Source organism: Loxodonta africana, chromosome 7, assembly GCF_030014295.1.
Source record: "Loxodonta africana isolate mLoxAfr1 chromosome 7, mLoxAfr1.hap2, whole genome shotgun sequence".
Lineage (NCBI taxonomy): Eukaryota > Metazoa > Chordata > Mammalia > Proboscidea > Elephantidae > Loxodonta > Loxodonta africana.
Window position 1 is genome coordinate 27949895 of NC_087348.1, and position 22969 is coordinate 27972863.

Sequence of the window (22969 nt, forward strand, 5' to 3'; positions counted from 1 at the left end):
TTTTTTTTTTTTTTTTTTTTTTTTGCATACCTGAATCCATTTAAAGTTGTCTGAATATCCAGAGAATCAACTCTTAAAATAATATTTTTCCGTGAATACTCAGAAACTATATCTGGTTGTTAAGTATATTTTATAATCTTAGATTCTTCTAATTTTGGTCACAGTTTGGAATTTTTATTATTTTATAAGTCCAATTAAAGAGATCTGTTCTAATGGAAAATTGACTGTGGAACCAGTGTCTTGAAATCCTGGCTCCTAACTTGGGGCTGTTTGATGCTGGGTCAAGAGGCTAAGAGAAACTGTGGAGTGCTTTTTACTCTATTTCAGATAGAACAGCAATGCTAAAAAGCTATGTATATTTGGAAACATTATCAAATGATTGAATATTATAAGCAATAAACAAAAAGTTGCAAGTGAATGATGGAAATATTAATTGATAATTTTGATTAATAATTAAGTAAATCACTTGAATGATAAAGATTAATTCTTAGTGGGTAGAAGAGTTTATGAAGACTGTAATTCCTCTTTTACTGATGAAGAAATAGATGTCCATACAGTGATCATAACAGTAATATATGTTTATGTAAGTATGCATTGCTAATATATAGTACATAAATATGTATAGAAATGAAACATCATTTATGTGGAAGGCAATAGTGTGTGAGTTTATATTTACAACATTAAATTCAAAAAGAGACAAATGTATCCTGAATCCTGCCTGACAAACCCACCATGCAAAACATGGGCCCCAAGGTTTATTGAATGTGAAAAAATTTAAGTATATAATACTTTGGCATCATATATCCTGATTTTTTATTTATCATATAAATCAAATTAATGACAGTGGACACATGTTAACAAGAAGTTGCATTTTAAGAGTGATTTACAAAAGTATCTTTCATAAGCTTATTTGAGATTTAAAATGACCCTATGAAGAGATCATTAAGAACTGAGGGACAAAGAGGTGAAGTGACTCATAAAGAAACAACAGCTAGAATGTCCCTAATGAGGAATATTTATTTTTGCTCAAAATATCACATAACATCACATAGCACCAGAAATTAATTTGCTTAAAATGTTTCACACTGTTGCATAGCACCATACATTAATTCCTATATTTTTTATTGTTTTCAGATAAACCGTTTCACGCTTGTACCTTCTCACTCACGAAACCATGCTGCTGAATAATAATGTGACTGAGTTCATTCTGCTTGGGTTGACACAAGATCCTGTTAAAAGGAAAATAGTGTTTGTCTTTTTCTTGCTTTTCTACTTAGGAACGTTGTTGGGTAACTTCCTAATAATTGTTACCATCAAAACCAGCCGGGCACTTGGGAGCCCAATGTACTTCTTCCTTTCCTATTTATCCTTATCTGACACCTGCTTCTCCACTTCCGTAGCCCCTAGAATGATTGTGGACGCCCTTCTGAAGAATAACACTATCTCCTTTAGTGAGTGCATTATCCAAGTCTTTTCAGCCCATTTCTTTGGCTCCTTGGAGATCTTGATCCTTATCCTGATGGCCATTGACCGCTATGTGGCCATCTGTAAACCCCTGCACTACATGAGCCTCATGAGCCGGTGGGTCTGCAGTGTGTTGGTAGCTATAGCCTGGGTAGGGGCCTGTGTGCATTCTTTAGTTCAGATTTTTCTGACGTTGAGTTTGCCTTTCTGTGGTCCCAATGTGATTGATCACTATTTCTGTGACTTGCAACCCTTGTTGAAACTTGCCTGTGCAGACACCTATGTGATCAACCTACTGCTGGTGTCCAATAGTGGGGCTATTTGCACAGTGAGTTTTGTCATGCTGATGTTCTCCTATGTTATCATCTTGCATTCTCTGAGAAACCACAGTGCCGAAGGGAGGAAAAAAACCCTTTCCACTTGCATTTCCCATATCATCGTAGTCATTTTGTTCTTCGGTCCTTGTATATTTATATATACACGCCCAGCAACCACCTTCCCCATGGATAAGATGATAGCTGTGTTTTATACAATTGGAACACCTTTGATTAACCCTCTGATTTATACACTGAGAAATGCTGAGGTGAAGAATGCCTTGAGGAAGCTATGGAGCAAGAAACTGATTTCAGATGACCAAAGATGAATGGAAGTTTCAAGTCCTTCTTCATAGCTTGAATTGACCTATAAGAATTCAACAGAAAATAGTATCTTCTTATTTTGTATTTAATAGAATCCTATCTTGGGGAATGAGTGCTAGTTTCTTCAGGAAAATAGGCAATCTGAACGTATACACTGGTTAGTGTTGACTCAACTTCATGTCGAGGAAGAGACCTCCCAGGTACAAACAGGTATGCAAGGCCCATAGCCTTAGATTTTTCACAGTGGTCTCTTTGTATCCTTTGGATGCGTATAACCACTTGTAATTTTGATCTGGTGTTTTCTCTGTCCTTATTCACGTTGATTTGTGGTATAGCAGTGCTCTGGAGAAAAGGGTGTGGTAAACCTACTTATGTAAAGATTACAGTCAAAAAACCACAATGAGCTTGTTTGTTTTTATTGTGATTACAGTTAGCCTCTATATTCTTAAATCCCATCCTCGTAGATTTTCCCTTTTCAAATCTGAATATGATAATTCAGAGGAGGAATTAGGGGCATTGGAAAAGAAATAAATAAGCCACAGATAGAAATTTCAGTGAGTTTTCAATACAAATCAAAGAGAATAAACTGAGTAGAGAAAACTGACACCACAGACTCTAGTGACATGGTCATTAAGGACCCAATTTCAGTTTCATTTCTTATTTTTATCTATATAGAAGAAAATTAGACCTGAATGTTTTTGTTTATTTGAGACTTCCATTTCTATTTTTGTACTAAATTTTATTAAAGTTATTAAATATGCATCAATTTCATTGTACCAAGTGCTTTGCAGTTTCTGTAGCTTGAGAAAAAGACCATCCATTTTTCTGTGTGGACATGGAAATCAGTAAATTCTGAGAGGAATTATAGTGACGTATATACATCACTTATTTTTTTCACATTCTGTGAATTTCAAAGTAAAATCTATTCCAAGTCATTTATCATTGATTAGAGAAGCCACAGTTTGATTCTGCTATTGAAAGTTTTTCACAGCATTAGTTTCCAGTTAGAAAAGTTTTACTGATGTCTTCTTCTATTTCAAGAAAAAGAAAAGACAAAAAGGGAGTGTTTATTGGATACAATGTAGGTGTCTACTCAGAAACTCTCCATCTCCTATGTCTCCTGGGCATGTACTCAGTATGAAACCTCTGCTGCCACTGTCACCAAGTCTCTTGCAGGCAGAAATTGTGCTTTAGATCAGGGTCATAATTTTATAATAAAAGTGGCAGAACTGCAAAGAAGACTGAAGGTTCAGCCTCAACATACCCTTTGCTGAAACCACTGAGAAAGAACGGGACTCTCAGAGATAAAACAGGGAAATGTTTTTGCAGAAGGGTAGGTATATAACCCCCAAAATTATCTGGATCCTCTGGGTTGGTTCCCCCTTGTGAGGGAAGAAATATCTTCCCTGTCTCGATCCCATGTGATTACATCATCTGAAGCAGTTGTTGTGCAATGATAATTGTTCTCTTCCAGAACTTTCTCCTATATCCCTTATTACTTCCAAACAAGTAACCAAAGGCAAATCTCAGGAAAGTCAAAGCAGTAAAATACAACCCTCACTCTTTTAAAAATGATATATATGAGGTAATTACAGTACCTAGCTAATATGTGTGGTAAGAAATGGGGAACACTTTCCTACGGGAGTTAATCTTGAAGGTGTTAGCATAGGAGGACAGAAAATAAGTATGGAGATAGAAAAAAATTTTGCCATGAGGGCACTCACAAATGATTTGCAATTTGATGAATTACCAAGGACAGCTGAACCTGGCTTTTTAAAGTATATGCTGTAAGGTGTTGTATTGCCTTTCTACTGCTGCTGTAACAAATCACCACAAATACAGTGCTTAAAACACCCCAAATTTATTATCTTAAGTTCTCAAGGTTGACAGTCTGACGTAGGTCTCACTGGGTTAAAATTAAAGTGTCATTATGGTTATGTTTCTTTTGGTGACGCTAGGATTTTCCAAGAAACTGGAAACCACCCCCTTTCTGGGATCATGACTCTCTTCCTAAATCTTCAACGTCAGCCACATTGCATATCTTTGACCATTCTTCCATTGCCACACCTCCCTCTTTTTCTTCTGCCTCTCTCTTCTACCTTTAAGGATATTTGTGATTACACTGAGCTCACCTGGATAATACAAGATAATCTTCCTACTTTAAAGTTAGATGATTAACAATCTTAATTTTGTCTGTAACCTTAATTATAAATATTATTGGAGATTATAAATTCTTCAGATATAGATTGAAATGATAAATACTTTAAATATAGGTTGTGGATTATTTCTCCACAATGCCTCCAACTACACATAGGCTTACAGACTATGTGATTCATTGACATGATATCCCATAAAGATTGTCTAGGACACAATATGCATTTGTGAGCAACAGAAGTGTGAAATTGTTGTCATGATCTCAGAATATTGATACTACCATGTATTGCATCACCCATAAACAGCCAACCTGAGAGAAGAGAGTAGAGATAGATAGCTGGATGCTCTTGAATAGACTCTGCCCATGGAGACCTTTGTACAACAGAACACAATATTGCTTGGTCTTACATCATCCTCACCAATGCTGGCATGTTCAAGTTCATTGTTACATCTGTTTTGTCAACCCATCTCTCTGAGGCTCTCCCTCATACTTGCTTTAACTCTGCTTCACCAGACATGGTATTCTCTTCTAGATATGGGTCCTCTTAATGATGTGTACAAAGAAAGCAAGTCAGCCAAAGTTCTGTTGCAATCCATAGAGTTTTAATTGAATGATTTTCAGAAATAGATCACCTTTCTTCCTAGTCTTAGTGTAGGAGCTCTGTTGAAACCTGTCCATTATGGGTAGAAGAGATTTTTCTTGGCTTTACGTATATGTTGTTTGTTTGTTTGTTTTTTTTTTTTACCATCAAATTGGTTCCCATTCATAATCCTCCTATTGTACAAAAGAAAAAAAAAACTGTCCTGTCCTGCACCATCCTCACAATTGTTTTTATACTTGCACCCATTGTTGCTTATCCGTCAAATTGTGAGGATTTTTGTTTTCTTTCTATATGTTGAGGTGTAATCCACAGTGAAGGCTGTGGTCTTTGATCTTCATCAGTAAGTGGACTTTCAGCAAGCAGGCTGTATCATCTGTATTACACATGTTGTTAATGAGTCTCTGTCCAATCCTGATACCACGTTTCTTTTTACAGTCCAGCTTCTTGGATTATTTAATCAGCATACAGACTGAATAAGTGTGGTGAAAGAATACAACCATGATACATACCTTTATTGACTTTAAACCACACAGGATTCCCTTGTTCTGTTCAAATGACTGCCTCTTGGTCTATGTCCAGGTTCCTAATGAGCACAATTATGTGTTCTGGAATTCCCATTCTTCTTAATGTTATCTATAATTTGTTATGGTCCACACAGCACAGTCAAATATCCCCACATAGTCAATAAAACACAGGTAAACCTCTTTCTGGTATTCTCTGCTTTCAGCCAGGATTCATCTGATATCAGTTATGATATCCCTGGTTCCAGGTCCTCTTCTGAATATGGCTTGAATTTTTGGCAGTTCCGTGTCAATACACTGCTGCAGCTGCTATTGAATGATCTTCAGCAAAATTTTACTCGTGCATGATATTAACGATATTGTTGGATAATTTCTGCGTTCCATTGGATCACTTTTCTTGAAAATAAGCATAAATATGAATCTCTTCCAGTTGGCTGGCCAGGTAGCTCTCTTCCAAATTTCTTGGCATAGATGAGTGAGCACTTCTAGTGCTGCATCCATTTGTTGAAACATCTCAACTGGTATTTCCTCAATTCCTAGAGCCTTGTTCTTCGCCAACTCCTTCACTGCAGCTTGGACCTCTTCCCTTTGTGCCATTGGTTCCTGATCACATGCTACCTCCTGAAATTGTTGAATGTTGACCAATTATTTTTGGTATAGTCACTCTGTATATTCCTCCCATCTTCTTTTGATGCTTTCTTCATCTTTTAATATTTTCCTGTAGAATACTTCAATATTGCAACTCAAGAACTGAATTTTTTCTTCAGTTCTTTCAGCTTGAGAAATGCAGAGCATGTTCTTCCCTTTTGGTTTTCCATCTCCAGGTTTTGAACATGTCATTATAACACTTACTTTCTCTTCTCCTGCTCCTCATTTGAAATCTTCTTTTCAACTCCTTTACTTCATCATTCCTTCCATTCCTTTAACTACATTCAAGAGCAAGTTTCAGAGTCCCTTCTGACATCTATTTTCTTCTTCTTCTTTTTTTTCCTGTCTTTTAAATGATCTCTTGCTTTCTTTGTGTATGATTTCCTTGATGTCATTCCACTGCTGGTCTGGTCTTCAGTCATTAGTGTTCAATGCTTCAAATCTGTTCTTGAAATGGTCTCTAAATTCAGATGGGATATACCCAAGGCTGTACTTTGGGTGTCATGGACTTGTTCTAATTTTCTTCAGTTTCAACTTGAACTTGCAAATGAATAATTGATGGTCTTTCCCATCATCACTCTATATGATTTATAGCATGAGAAAATAAAATAATCCTCCAATAATCCATTGTATGTTTCACCCCTGTATTCTGTGGAACCTGTTGCTTCAAGCTTGTAATATCTCTGGGGCTTTCCAGGTGGACTAACTTGCTTTTTTCTCTATTCTTCCTCAGATGGTTGTAACATTCTCTATTCAGTTGTGTCAGGTACCTATCACTATGTTTTGAAAAATGTCTGAAACTCAGCAACTGGTATTTCCTGAGTGTTTTTTTTTTTTTTTTTTTTGATCATCGTGGACTAACAGGTAATTTTCTTTTTTACTTTTATTTTAGTAAACAAGAGAAAGAATAAAAATGTTTTTATGGATAGCTCATCATATTTAACAGAAAATGGTATTAATTTTTAAATCTGAATTTATGGTTTTCTTTTCTATGAAACAAAGACATAAAAAGAACAAAACACAGTATAAAATTTTACCACTTAGATGTCTCTATTTACATGAAAATATGAAGTAATATGTGCATAAGTTTAGAAAATCCAAATAATTCAAAAATGTACAAAATAAAAATAATCTTAGTACCTCTTTCCCATCCTTTTGTAAAAAGGTAATCACTATTAGTAGTTTATTTTGATTTGTTCCGTTACAAAATAACCATATGCTTATAGCCATAAATGGAGTCTCGGGTGGTACAAACAGTTAAGTGCTCAGCTATTAACCAAAAGATTAGAAGTTCATGCCATCTGCAAGAACTTCAGAAGAAAGACCTGGAGATCTACTTCTAAAATGTCACAGCCTTTGATAAACCCTATGGAACACATTTATGCTCTGAAACACATGGGACCGCCTTGTATCAGAATCGACTTCAAGCCAACTGCATTTTTCTTACCTATTAATAGGAAAACCTGTGTCGTAGTGGTTAAGAGCTATGGTTGCTAACCAAAAAGTCGGTAGTTCGAATCCACTAGGCACTCCTAGGAACCCTGTGGGGAAGTTCTGCTCTGTTCAATAGGGTCGCTATGAGTTGTAATCCACTCGACAAGAGTAGGTTTTTTTTTTGGTTATCAATAGATAGATGCGTAGATAGGAATTGAACTAGAAATTTTCTGATGTCACTGGGAGGAAAATGATGAAGTATGTTGCCTCATACACAAAGATTAAGTGAAAGTCCACACTGTGAGTTTGTGGAATTCCAGTAGCCAACCACACATCACTAGCTCATCAATCCTCTACTACCATGTACATATCCCAGGTAGCAGAGGGGTGGATTTTTTTTTTCAGGAGAAAATATGTGGTTTATATCATACTGCCTGATTATCTGAAAGTTATCTCCCAAAATATACACATCCTGCCCGCACATTTAGAGGTTCCAAAGAGCTTATTGACTTCCTCACTTTTAAATTCAACTTGAGAGTTTCTCTTTCCAGATAAGATTGCAGGATTAGTGAACTGGAAGAGAAGTCAATAGAAATTTGTCTTTGAATTTAAATTTATGTATTGGGGGTAGTGACTCCTCTATTTTTCTTAACAATCAAGGCTAAACTTAAAAATTAAGGCTTTTGATCCCTATTGTTAATGGACATGTACCCCTGGTGGCACTATTGTTAAGTGCTCAGCTGCTAACTGAAAGGTTATTGGCTCTAATCTACCAGCCTTTTCACAGGAGAAAGATGTGGCAGTCTGTTTTCATAAAGATCAAAGCTTTGGAAACCTTATAGAGCAGTCATACTCCGTCCTATAGGGTTGCTATGAGTAGAAATCTACTCAACATCAATGGATTTTTTTTTTTTATTACTATTTTTGGTTAGGTTCCCAAAGGTTCTCACCTCTCCTTTCATCCCAAGGAAACTAATGTTATATTTAGGCCTACCGCATATTGTATCCCCTGCGTGTCTGTTGGTTTGTCATATGTTGGGGCTTGCATGCTGCTGTGAGACTGGAAGCTATGCAACCCTTATTCAATAACTCACAACCTTAACCACCACAGTCACCTGTGGTAGAAAGCTTTCAGCTGAGCTTCCAGGCAACAACAAACTAGGAAGAAGGACCTGGTGGTCTACTTCTGAAAAAATCAGCCAGTGAAAACCTTATGAATAGTAGTGAAACATTGTCTGCTATAGTGCTGGAAGATTAGCTGTGTTTGCCTGTGTTTTATTGACTATGCAAAGGCATTCAACTGTGTAGATCATAAAAAATTATGGATAGCATTACAAAGGATGTGAATTCCAGAACAAAGAATAAGAAGCAGTTGTTCAAACAGAACAAGGGGATACTATGCATGAGGTTGTATCATTTGCATACTTACTTGTAATGGATTGAATTGTGTCCCCCCAAAATCTGTGTCAACTTAGTTAGGCCATGTGTGGTTGTCCTCCATTTTGTGATTTTCCTATGTATGATAAATTATAATCTTTGCCTGTGGTTAAAGAGGAATAGGGTAGGATGTAACACCTTTGCTCAGGCCACATCCTTGATCCAATAAAAAAGTACTTTCCCTGGGGTGTGGCCTGCACCATCTTTTAGTTCTCAAGAGATAAAAGGAAAGGGAAGCAAGCAGAGTGTGGGGGACATCATACCACCAAGAAATAAGTACCAGAAGCAGAGTGCTTCCTTTGGACCTGGGGTCCCTGAGCCTGAGGTGCTCACAGACAAATGGAATACTGATGACAAGGACCTTCTTCCAGAGCTGACAAAGAGAGAAAGCCTTCCCTTGGAGCCAGCATCCTGAATTTGGACTTGTAGCCTGCTTGGCTATGAGAGAATAAACTTCTCTTTGTTAAAGCCAGCCACTTGCGGTATTTCTGCTATAGCAGCACTAGATAATTAAGACATTACTCAATCTATATGTTGAGCAAATAATCCAAGCAGTTGGACTATATGAAGAAGAAAGGGGCATCAGGTAACAACCTGTGTTATGCAGATGACACAACCTTGCTTGCTGAAAAGTGAAGAGGACTTGAAGCACTTACCGACGGAAATCAAGGACTACAGGCTTCATTACGGATTATACCTCAACATAAAGAAAACAAAAATCCTCACAACTGGACCAATAGGCAACATCATGATAGATGGAGAAAATATTGAAGTTTTCAAGGATTTCATTACTCGAATCCACAATCAACACCCATGGAAGCAACAGTCAAGAAATCAAAAGATGTATGGCATTGGGAAAATCTTTTGCAAAAGACCTCTTTAAAGTGTTAAAAAGTGAAGATGTCACTTTAAAGCCTAAGGTGTGCCTGACCCAAGCCATGCATGGTGTTTTCAATCGCCTCATATGCGTGTGACAGTTGGACAATGAATAAGAAAAGTTGAAAAAGAACTGATGCCTTTGAATTATGGTGTTGGTGAAGAATATTGAATATACCATGCACTCCCAAAAGAACAGACAAATGTGTCTTGTAAGAAGTACAGCCAGAATGCTCCTTAGAGGCAAGGATGGTGAGACTTCATCTCGCATACTTGAGACTATTAACAGGAGGGGCCAGTCCCTGGAAAAGGACATCATGCTCGGTAAAGTAGAGGGTCAACGAAAGAGAAAAAGACCCTCAATGAGATGGATTGACACAATGGCTACAACAATGGCCTCAAACGTAACATCAATTGTGCTGATGTCGCAGGACCGGGCAGTGTTTCCTTCTGTCGTACATAGGGTCACTATGAATCTGAACTGATTCGATGGCACCTAACAACAACAATAACTTATTATGTAGTTCTCTACTCATTTACTAGTAAATATTCATCTCCTATGTGCTCCTCACCATGAAAGAATGGTGGGAGCAATTAGTTGTTTTACTTCTTGCATGTCATAATAAAATTACAGTTGGTATTTTGGAGATAATGTATCAGGTACTGAGTTTCAGTCAGACCTATTTAGTGATTAAAAATAGTATGCTGATCATTTTACTTTGTAAAATTTTAATCATAAGAGCCCTCAAGTACTTGGGGGAAGCTGGAAAGTACCTCAGGATGCTGGGAGTACTAGTGTGTCATCTTTTATGTTCTCTGAGTTTTTGCATGATTTGCCTCTTTTCTTTTATCTTACTTTTTTACTCTATACTGTCTTTATGTTCTCTGTTTTCTCAAAATATCTGTGTGTATATGCCTTTGGTTTTCAAGGCAAAGGATCTCCTTCTATGCATTCTACAAGCTTTCCCTTCCTCCCTCCAACTTGTCAGGTTACCTAGTCAGAATTCCAGAGAGGGAATTTGAATAAGTTTGCTCTTTTTTTTTTTTTTTTTATAATAACTTTTATTAAGCTTCAAGTGAACGTTTACAAATCCAATCAGTCTGTCACATATAAGTTTACATACATCTCACTCCCTACTCCCACTTACTCTCCCCGTCTTGAGTCAGCCCTTTCAGTCTCTCCTTTCTTGACAATTTTGCCGGCTTCCCTCTCTCTCTATCCTCCCATCCCCCCTCCAGACAAGAGTTGCCAACACAATCTCAAGTGTCCACCTGATATAATTAGCTCACTCTTCATCAGCATCTCTCTCCTACCCGCTGACCAGTCCCTTTCATTTCTGATGAGTTGTCTTCGGGGATGGTTCCTGTCCTGTGTCAACTGAAGGTCTGGGGAGCATGGCCGCCGGGATTCCTCCAGTCTCAGTCAGACCATTAAGTTTGGTCGTCTTATGAGAATTTGGGGTCTGCATCCCACTGATCTCCTGCTCCCTCAGGGGTCCTCTGCTGAGCTCCCTGTCAGGGCAGTCATCAATTGTGGCCGGGCACCAACTAGTTCTTCTGGTCTCAGGATGATGTAGGTCTCTGGTTCATGCGGCCCTTTCTGTCTCTTGGGCTCTTAGTTGTCATGTGGGCTTGGTGTTCTTCATTTTTCTTTGCTCCAGGTGGGTTGAGACCAATTGCTGCATCTTAGATGGCTGCTTGTTAGCATTTAAGACCCCAGACGCCACATTTCAAAGTGGGATGCAGAATGATTTCATAATAGAATTATTTTGCCAATTGACTTAGAAGTCCCCGCAAACCATGCTCCCCAGACCCCCGCGCTTGCTCCGCTGACCTTTGAAGCATTCATTTTATCCCAGAAACTTCTTTGCTTTTGGTCCAGTCCAATTGAGCTGACCTTCCATGTACTGAGTGTTGTCTTTCCCTTCACCTAAAGCAGTTCTTATCTACTGATTAATCAATAAAAAAACCCTCTCCCACCCTCCCTCCCTCCCCCCCTCATAACCACAAAAGTATGTGTTCTTCTCAGGTTTACTGTTTCTCAAGATCTTATAATAGTGGTCTTATACAATATTTGTCCTTTTGCCTCTGACTAATTTCGCTCAGCATAATGCCTTCCAGGTTCCTCCATGTTATGAAATGTTTCAGAGATTCGTCACTGTTCTTTATCGATGCGTAGTATTCCATTGTGTGAATATACCACAATTTATTTAACCATTCATCCGTTGATGGACACCTTGGTTGCTTCCAACTTTTTGCTATTGTAAACAGAGCTGCAATAAACATGGGTGTGCATATATCTGTTTGTATGAAGGCTCTTGTATCTCTAGGGTATATTCCTAGGAGTGGGATTTCTGGGTTGTATGGTAGTTCTATTTCTAACTGTTTAAGATAACGCCAGATAGATTTCCAAAGTGGTTGTACCATTTTACATTCCCACCAGCAGTGTATGAGAGTTCCAATCTCTCCGCAGCCTCTCCAACATTTATTATTTTGTGTTTTTTGGATTAATGCCAGCCTTGCTGGTGTGAGATGAAATCTCATCGTAGTTTTAATTTGCATTTCTCTAATGGCTAATGATCGAGAGCATTTTCTCATGTATCTGTTGGCTGCCTGAATATCTTCTTTAGAGAAATGTGTGTTCATATCCTTTGCCCACTTCTTGATTGGGTTGTTTGTCTTTTTGTGGTTGAGTTTTGACAGAATCATGTAGATTTTAGAGATCAGGCGCTGGTCGGAGATGTCATAGCTGAAAATTCTTTCCCAATCTGTAGGTGGTCTTTTTACTCTTTTGGTGAAGTCTTTAGATGAGCATAGGTGTTTGATTTTTAGGAGCTCCCAGTTATCGGGTTTCTCTTCATCATTTTTGGTAATGTTTTGTATTCTGTTTATACCTTGTATTAGGGCTCCTAGGGTTGTCCCAATTTTTTCTTCCATGATCTTTATCGTTTTAGTCTTTATGTTTAGGTCTTTGATCCACTTGGAGTTAGTTTTTGTGCATGGTGTGAGGTATGGGTCCTGTTTCATTTTTTTGCAAATGGATATCCAGTTATGCCAGCACCATTTGTTAAAAAGGCTGTCTTTTCCCCAGTTAATTGACACTGGTCCTTTGTCAAATATCAGCTGCTCATACGAGGATGGATCTATGTCTGGGTTCTCAATTCTGTTCCATTGGTCTATGTGTCTGTTGTTGTACCAATACCAGGCTGTTTTGACTACTGTGGCTGTATAATAGGTTCTGAAGTCAGGTAAGGTGAGGCCTCCCACTTTCTTCTTCTTTTTCAGTAGTGCTTTGCTTATCCGGGGCTTCTTTCCCTTCCATATGAAATTGGTGATTTGTTTCTCTATCCCCTTAAAATATGACATTGGAATTTGGATCGGAAGTGCGTTAAATGTATAGATGGCTTTTGGTAGAATAGACATTTTTACTATGTTAAGTCTTCCTATCCATGAGCAAGGTATGTTTTTCCACTTAAGTATGTCCTTTTGAATTTCTTGTAGTAGAGCTTTGTAGTTTTCTTTGTATAGGTCTTTTACATCCTTGGTAAGATTTATTCCTAAGTATCTTATCTTCTTGGGGGCTACTGTGAATGGTATTGATTTGGTGATTTCCTCTTCGGTGTTCTTTTTGTTGATGTAGAGGAATCCAAGTGGTTTTTGTATGTTTATTTTATAAACTGAGACTCTGCCAAACTCTTCTATTAGTTTCAGTAGTTTTCTGGAGGATTCCTTAGGGTTTTCTGTGTATATAATCATGTCATCTGCAAATAGCGATAACTTTACTTCTTCCTTGCCAATCCGGATACCTTTTATTTCTTTGTCTAGCCTGATTGCCCTGGCTAAGACTTCCAACACGATGTTGAATAAGAGTGGTGATAAAGGGCATCCTTGTCTGGTTCCCGTTCTCAAGGGAAATGCTTTCAGGTTCTCTCCATTTAGAGTGATATTGGCTGTTGGCTTTGCATAGATGCCCTTTATTATGTTGAGGAATTTTCCTTCAATTCCTATTTTGGTAAGAGTTTTTATCATGAATGGGTGTTGGACTTTGTCAAATGCCTTTTCTGCATCAATTGATAAGATCATGTGGTTTTTGTCTTTTGTTTTATTTATGTGATGGATTACATTAATGGTTTTTCTGATATTAAACCAGCCTTGCATACCTGGTATAAATCCCACTTGATCAGGGTGAATTATTTTTTTGATGTGTCGTTGGATTCTGTTGGCTAGAATTTTGTTGAGGATTTTTGCATCAATGTTCATGAGGGATATAGGTCTATAATTTTCTTTTTTTGTAATGTCTTTACCTGGTTTTGGTATCAGGGAGATGGTGGCTTCATAGAATGAGTTGGGTAGTATTCCGTCATTTTCTATGCTTTGGAATACCTTTAGTAGTAGTGGTGTTAACTCTTCTCTGAAAATTTGGTAGAACTCTGCAGTGAAGCCGTCCGGGCCAGGACTTTTTTTTGTTGGAAGTTTTTTGATTACCGTTTCAATCTCTTTTTTTGTTATGGGTCTATTTAGTTGTTCTACTTCTGAATGTGTTAGTTTAGGTAGGTAGTGTTTTTCCAGGAATTCATCCATTTCTTCTAGGTTTTCAAATTTGTTAGAGTACAATTTTTCATAATAATCTGAAATGATTCTTTTAATTTCATTTGGTTCTGTTGTGATGTGGTCCTTCTCATTTCTTATTCGGGTTATTTGTTTCCTTTCCTGTATTTCTTTAGTCAGTCTAGCCAATGGTTTATCAATTTTGTTAATTTTTTCAAAGAACCAGCTTTTGGCTTTGTTAATTCTTTTGATTGTTTTTCTGTTCTCTAATTCATTTAGTTCAGCTCTAATTTTTATTATTTGTTTTCTTCTGGTGCCTGATGGATTCTTTTGTTGCTCACTTTCTATTTGTTCAAGTTGTAGGGACAGTTCTCTGATTTTGGCTCTTTCTTCTTTTTGTATGTGTGCATTTATTGATATAAATTGGCCTCTGAGCACTGCTTTTGCTGTGTCCCAGAGGTTTTGATAGGAAGTATTTTCATTCTCGTTGCTTTCTATGAATTTCCTTATTCCCTCCTTGATGTCTTCTATAATCCAGTCTTTTTTCAGGAGGGTATTGTTCATTTTCCAAGTATTTGATTTCTTTTCCCTCGTTTTTCTGTTATTGATCTCTAGTTTTATTGCCTTGTGGTCTGAGAAGATGCTTTGTAATATTTCGATGTTTTGGACTCTGCAAAGGTTTGTTTTATGACCTAATATGTGGTCTATTCTAGAGAATGTTCCATGTGCGCTGGAAAAAAAAGTATATTTTGTAGCAGTTGGGTGGAGAGTTCTGTATAAGTCAATGAGGTCAAGTTGGTTGATTGTTGTAATTAGATCTTCCGTGTCTCTGTTGAGCTTCTTACTGGATGTCCTGTCCTTCTCCGAAAGTGGTGTGTTGAAGTCTCCTACTATAATTGTGGAGGTATCTATCTCGCTTTTCAGTTCTGTTAAAATTTGATTTATGTATCTTGCAGCCCTGTCATTGGGTGCGTAAATATTTAATATGGTCATGTCTTCCTGATCAACTGTCCCTTTTATCATTATATAGTGTCCTTCTTTATCCTTTGTGGTGGATTTAAGTCTAAAGTCTATTTTGTCAGAAATTAATATTGCTACTCCTCTTCTTTTTTGCTTATTGTTTGCTTGATATACTTTTTTCCATCCTTTGAGTTTTAGTTTGTTTGTGTCTCTAAGTCTAAGGTGTGTCTCTTGTAGGCAGCATAGAGATGGATCGTGTTTCTTTATCCAGTCTGTGACTCTCTGTCTCTTTATTGGTGCATTTAGTCCATTTACATTCAGGGTAATTATAGATAAATAAGTTTTTAGTGCTGTCATTTTGATGCCTTTTTATGTGTGTTGTTGACAATTTCATTTTTCCACACACTTTTTTGTGCTGAGGCGTTTTTCTTAGTAAATTGTGAGATCCTCATTTTCATAGTGTTTGACTTTATGTTAGTTGAGTCGTTACGTTTTTCTTGGTTTTTGTCTTGAGTTATAGAGTTGTTATGCCTTTTTGTGGTTACCTCATTATATACCCCTATTTTTCTAAGTAAAAACCTAACTTGTATTGTTCTATATCGCCTTGTATCACTCTCCATATGGCAGTTCAATGCCTCCTGTATTTAGTCCCTCTTTTTGATTATTGTGATCTTTTACCTATTGACTTCCATGATTCCCTGTTATGTGTATTTTTTTTTTAATTAATCTTAATTTGTTTGTTTTTGTGATTTCCCTATTTGAGTTGATATCAGGACGTTCTGTTTTGTGACCTTGTGTTGTGCTGATATCTGATATTATTGGTTCTGTGACCAAACAATATCCTTTAGTATTTCTTGTAGCTTTGGTTTGGTTTTTGCAAATTCTCTAAACTTGTGTTTGTCTGTAAATATCTTAATTTCGCCTTCATATTTCAGAGAGAGTTTTGCTGGATATATGATCCTTGGTTGGCAGTTTTTCTCCTTCAGTGTTCTGTATATGTTGTCCCATTCCCTTCTTGCCTGCATGGTTTCTGCTGAGTAGTCAGAACATATTCTTATTGATTCTCCCTTGAAGGAAACCTTTCTTTTCTCCCTGGCTGCTTTTAAAATTTTCTGTTTATCTTTGGTTTTGGTGAGTTTGATGATAATATGTCTTGGTGTTTTTCTTTTTGTATCAATCTTAAATGGGGTTCGATGAGCATCTTGGATAGATATCCTTTCGTCTTTCATGATGTCAGGGAAGTTTTCTGTCAGAAGTTCTTCAACTATTTTCTCTGTGTTTTCTGTCCCCCCTCCCTGTTCTGGGACTCCAATCACCCGCAGGTTATCCTTCTTGATAGAGTCCCACATAATTCTTAGGGTTTCTTCATTTTTTTTAATTCTTTTATCTGATTTTTTTTCAGCTATGTTGGTGTTGATTCCCTGGTCCTCCAGATGTCCCAGTCTGCATTCTAATTGCTCGAGTCTGCTCCTCTGACTTCCTAGTGTGTTGTCTAATTCTGTTATTTTATTGTTAATCTTTTGGATTTCTACATGTTGTCTCTCTATGGATTCTTGCAACTTATTAATTTTTCCAGTATGTTCTTGAATAATCTTTTTGAGTTCTTCAACAGTTTTATCAGTGTGTTCCTTGGCTTTTTCTGCAGATATCCTAATTTCATTTGTGATATCATTAAGCATTCTGTAAATTAGTTTTTTATATTCTGTATCTGATAATTCCAAAATTGTATCTTCATTTGGGAAAGATTTTGATTCTTTTGTTTGGGGGGTTGGAGAAGCTGTCACGGTCTGCTTCTTTAAGTGGTTTGATATGGATTGTTGTCTCCGAGCCATCACTGGGAAACTAGTTTTTCCAGAAACTCGGCTAAAAAAAAACTGCAGTCAGATCCCTATCAGAGTTCTCCCTCTGGCTCAGGCTATTCAGATGTTAATGAAGCCGCCTGTGGAGGGTGGGGGAGGGAACAGAGAGATAGGAGAGTAGCACCTCAGAATATAGCCAGAGTTGCTTGTCTTGCTTGGAATGACTGTTATATCTGAGATTCTCGCGGGCGCGTCGCCTATGTGTGCTGGCTGTGTGGAGATTGCCCCCAGGGGGTCTGGCCCGCTGGAGTCACGGTCAGATCCTCCGCTTCCAGCCCCACGCCCAGCGTCAAGGCTCCCCTACTGGGACGGTTCACTCTCAACTCCAAAATCAGTCGCTGCCTCCCGGGGACTTCTCGTCCCTCCAGCCGCGTGGCCGTGCCGCCCCCGTGAACCAGGTGGGCCCCCTCCCGGGGTTAGTTCAGATGGGTGGAGTAGCTCCCCGTGCTTGTGCCGCGACCAAGTGTCCCGGCTGGAATGCTGTTCTCCCCACTCCAATACCAGTCGCTGCCTCCCGGGGACTTCTCCTAGCGGCTGCGTCCCGCGCCGCCAGCGTGACCCGGCTGGTCCCCTTCCCGGGGTTAGTTCAGGGGGTGGAGCAACTCTCCGTGTTTATGGCGGACCTGCGAGCAGTCCAAATCCCTGCAGGACGGTTCCCCGGCTCGGATGCTGCTCTTTCTGCTCCAAGGTCAGTCACTGCCTCCCGGGGACTTCTCCTACCGGCTGCGTCCCACACCGCCCGTGGAACCGGCTGGTCCCCCTCCCGGGGTTAGTTCAGGGGGGTGGAGCAGGTCTCTGTGCTTGTGCCGTACCTGACTGGTACGCTGGCTCCAGGCTCTGGAAACTATCGCTGCTTCCCCGTATTAGTTCGTTCTCCGTCTCTAAATCCGTGTTTGTTGTTCAGGGTTCGTAGATTGTTATGTATGTGATCGGTTCACTTGTTTTTCCGTGTCTTTGTTGTAAGAGGGATCCGAGGTAACATCTGCCTAGTCCGCCATCTTGGCTCCGCCCTAAGTTTGCTCTTATAATTGAGTAAAAAAAAAAAAAAAGTAGGCTAAATTGAAGTCATTGGTCATTTTATGGAGTATCTGCCCTAGGTCAGCATCTGTCCCTGGTATAAACCACTGTGATGAGTAGGGAGGAGGAAAAGGGTAATGGAACCCAAAATGTGACAAATCAGAATGTTTAACATTGATTCTTAACAGCCAAACATTCTAAAAATATTTCATTAGTTAATCAAAAAAATTCCCCACACATCTGCCAGTTTGTGGTAATGTGGTAGCTTTCTTGTTGCTGTGAGTCTGGAAGCTATGCCACAGGTGTTCAAATACCATCAGGGTCACCCTTGGTGGACGGGCTTCAGCTAAGGTTCTGGACTAAGGCAAACTTAAAAGTTCCTGGCAGCCTACTTCTGAAAAAAAGAATAGCCAATGAAACCTTATGAATAGCAGCAGAACATTGTCTGATATTGTGCCAGAAAATTAGCTCTCAGGCTTGAATCCACTCAAAATATGGCTGGGGAAGAGCTGCTACCTTAAAGGAGAGTACACCTTAATAACCTGGAGGAACTCAAACTTCCAGGACCTTCATTTGCTGATGTGGCACAACTCACAATGAGAAGAAACAGCTGCAATCATCCGTTAATAATAGGAGCATGAAATGCATGAAGTATAAATCTAGGAAAATTAGAAATCATCAAAAATGAAATGGAGCACATAAACATTGATCGTAGTCATTAGTGAGCTGAAATGGACTGATATTGGCCATTTTGACACAGACAATCCTATGGCCTACTATGCCAGAACTACAGATTGAAGAGGAATGGCGTTGCATTCATCATCAAAAAGAACACTTCAAGATACATCCTGAAGTATGATGTTGTCAGTAATAGAATAATATCCATATACCCACAAGGGAGACCAGTTAATATAACTATTATTCAAATTTATGCACCTACCAATAATGTCTAAAATGAAGAAATTGAAGATTTTTACCAAGATCTGGAGTCTGAAATCGATCAAACATGCAATAAGGATGCATTGATAATTACTGGCAATTATAATGGAAAAGTTGGAAACAAAGGAGAAGGATCGGTAGTTGGAAAAAATGGCCTTGGTGACAGAAATGATGCCAGAGATCATATGATAGAATTTTGCAAGACCAATGACTTCTTCACTGCAAATGCATTTTTTTCACCAACATAAGGAGCAACTATACACGTGGACCTTGCAGTAATCAAATTGACTACATCTGTGGAAACAGACAATGGAAAAGCTCAATATCCCCAGTCAGAACAACGCCAAGGGTTGGCTTTGGAACAGACCGTCAAGTGCTTATACTATAAGTTTAAGCTGAAGCTGAAGAAATTTAGAACAATTTCAAAAGAACCAATGTAAGACCTTGAGTACATTCCACTTGAATTTAGAGACTATCTCTAGAATAGATTTGAGGCATTGAACACTAATGACCAAAGACCAGATGAGTTGTAGCATGATATAAGAAAATCATACATGAAGAAATCAAGAGTTCCTTAAAAAGACAGGAAAAAAAGAAAAGACCAAAATGGATGTCAGAAGAGACTCTGAAACTTGCTTTTGAATGTGGTTAAAGAGAACAGAGGAAATGATGAAGTAAAACAGTTGAAAAGAAGATTTCAAAGGAGAGAAGTAGAAGACAAAGTAAAATATTATGAAGACATGTGCAAAGACCTGGAGTTAGAAAACCAAAAGGGAAGAACATGCTCTGCATTTCTCAAGCTGAAAGATCTGAAGAAAAAATTCAATTCTTGAGTTGCAATATTGAAGGATTCTATGGGCAAAATACTGAACAACACAGGAATCATCAAAATGAAATTGAAGAATACACAGAGTCCCTGTACTGAAAAGAGTTGGTCAACTTTCAAACATTTCATGAGGTAGCATATGATCAAGAGCCAATAGTACTGAAGTAAAAAGTTAAAGCTACACTGAAAACATTGTGGGAAAACAAGGCTCCAGGAATGAAGGAGTACCAATTGAGATGCTCAACAAATGGATGCAGCACTGGAAGGGATCACTCATCTATGCCAAGGAAATTGGAAGCCAGCTACTTGGCAAAGAGACTGAAAGAAACCCATATTTATGCCTATTCCAAAGGAAGGTGATGCAAATGATTGCAGAAATTATGGAACAATATCATTAATATTAGCAAAATCCATTGCTGTCAAGCTAAATCTGACACATAGGGACCCTATAGGACAAATGAGAACTGCCCCATGGGGTTTCCAAGTTGCTGCTGGAGGATTCAAACTGCTGACCTTTCAGTTAGCAGCCTTAGCTCTTAACCACTGAGTCACTCACACACCAGTTAAATTTTGTTGAGGATCATTCAAAAGCAGTTGCAGCAGTACACGGACGTGGAACTGCCAGAAATTCAAGCCAAATTCAGAAGAGGACGTGGAACGAGTAATATCATTGCTTATGTCGAAGGGATCCTGGGTAAAAGCAGAGAATACCGGAAAGAGGTTTACCTGTGTTTTATTAACTATGCAAAGACATTCGATTCTGTGGATCATAGCCAATTATGGATAACATTACAAAGAATGGGAATTCCAGGACACTTAATTGCGCTCATGGGGAAATTGTACATAGAGCAAGAGGCAGTTGTTGGAACAGAGAAAAAGAACACTACATGGGTTGATGTCAGGAGAAATGTACGGTCAGGACTGTATCCTTTAACCATCCTTATTCAATCTGAATGCTGAGCAAACTGAGCAAATTATCCTAGAAACTGGGCTGTGTGAAGAAGAACAGGGCATCGGGTATAGAGAAAGACTCATTAACAACCTGCACACTAATTACGCAGGTGATACAACCGTGCTTGCTGAAAGTGAAGAGGACTTGAGGCACTTATTAAAAAACAAAAAACAAAAAAAAAAAACTGATGAAGATCAAAGTCTATAGCCTTCAGTATGAATTACACATTGACATCAAGAAGAAGAAAATCCTCACAACTGGACCAATAAGCAATATAATGATAAATGGAGAAAAGATTGAAGTTGTTAAGGATTTTGTTTTACTTGCATACACAAAGAACACCCATGAAAGCAGCAGTCAAGAAATCAAAAGACAGATTGCATTGTGCAAATCTACTGCAAAAAAAAAAAAAAACACTTTAAAGAGTTAAAAAGCAAAGCTGTCACTTTAAGGACTAAGGTATGCCTGATTAAACCATATTGTTTTCAGTCACCTCTATTGCAGGAGAAAGCTGGGTGATGAAAAAGGAAGACCGAAGAAGACTTGATGCCTTTCAATTGTGGACTTGGTCAAAATACTAAATATGCCATGGATGGCCAGAAGAATGAAAAAATCGTCTTGGAAGCCGCACAACAAGAATGCTCCTTTGAAAGGAAGGATGATGAGACTTCATCTCACATACTTTGGATATGTTAACAGGCGGGACCTGTCCCTGGAGAAGGACATCGTGTTTGGTAGAGTAGAGGGTCAGAGAAAAAGAGGATGCCCCTCAACAAGATGATTGGCACTATGGTACAACAATGGACTCAAACATAACAAGATTGTGAGGGTGGTGCAGGAGCGGGCAGTGTTTTGTTCTGCTGTACATGGGATCTCTATGAGTCAGATCTGACTTGAAGGCACCTAACAACAAATAACAACAGCAATCAAAAAATTTACCTAGTCATGCCGTGTTTGCTAAGCTCAATGTGTTCCCATTGAGTTTGAATAGTCTTTTTCCAAAATCTTAACAATTTTCTCTATTGAGTTGATAACTCTCAGAACAGGGATCACCTAGATCCAGATTAAAAAAAAAAAATTATATTAACCCCCAGGATTGCGAAAAATAATTTCAAATTTTCCTTCCACCTTAAATATGTATATTTTTCCTAAAATTGGTGTTATTGTGCTGTGACATATATCATTCAATTTGTTGTAGTGAGCTGCCGCCCAGTGAGCCCCCCCCCACACTGGATGGAATGCTGCCTGTTCCTGTGCCATCCCCATGAGGGCTGACAGACTGAATCATTGTGACCCACAGGGTTCCACTGGCTGATTTTCAGAAGTAGATCACCAGGCCTTTCTTCCTAGTCCATATTAAGCTGAATGATTCCCTGAAATCTGGTCAGTATCATAGCAATATACAAGCCTCCACTGAGAAATGAGCGGTGGCTCTGCATAGGTACGTTGGCCAGAAATCAAACCAGTATCTCCCACATGGAAGGTGAGAATTCTACTACTCAATCACGAATGTCTACCCTTACACCCACCAGGATGTCTACGATAAAAAAAAAGTGCATTTAAGTTTGATCTTATTTGTATTAGAAAAGCAGAATATCTACAATAAAAATAAGTTATCGGCCTTTGTAATGTAAACAGAAAAAGACAATAAAGTTAATGAATGCGTTAGAGCTTATTCCCTGCACAGAATGAAATAAGGTTTGTTTGTTTGTTCTAATTTTTTGGTCATTTGTCTTAAAACCTGTAGTAATTATTTGACATTATATATTTGATGCAATTCAAAAGAATTTAAAAAAGCACATTTAAAGCTAAGAGAATAAAGAAGTTAAATAACAACAAACAGAGCTTATTTTTCCTAGTCTTGTCCAAGGCCTACCATAGGGAGTACCGTGGGATTACACTCAGCTTCCTCAAGTACCTTTAAACGCTGCTCCTAATGCTTTCAGCGCGGCTTCTCCAGGAGTTCCCAGACCCCATGCACTTAGAGAACTGGCCCTCGCTGCTCACTGCTGTACTGAAGCAAGGAAAAGAAAAAAAGCAAGGAAAGCAAGAGCAAAATGCTCAGCTGCCTCTCACATTTTCCTGCAGTTTTGT

The 22969-nt window shown here is 38.5% G+C and overlaps 1 protein-coding gene across 1 annotated transcript; it reads left to right on the forward strand.

Annotated features, from left to right (window-relative positions):
- Window positions 1–1093: 1093 nt before the first annotated feature.
- LOC135231891 (olfactory receptor 4C16-like) lies at window positions 1094–2201 on the forward strand. Its single transcript, XM_064289095.1, has one exon. The coding sequence runs from the start codon at window positions 1175–1177 to the stop codon at window positions 2105–2107; it is 933 nt and encodes a 310-aa protein (XP_064145165.1). The 5' UTR covers window positions 1094–1174; the 3' UTR covers window positions 2108–2201.
- Window positions 2202–22969: the final 20768 nt, after the last annotated feature.

What these genes read in the sequence shown, in the direction of transcription:
- LOC135231891 (XM_064289095.1), top strand. Translation starts at nt 1,175, where the DNA reads ATGCTGCTGAATAATAATGTGACTGAGTTCATTCTGCTTGGGTTGACA.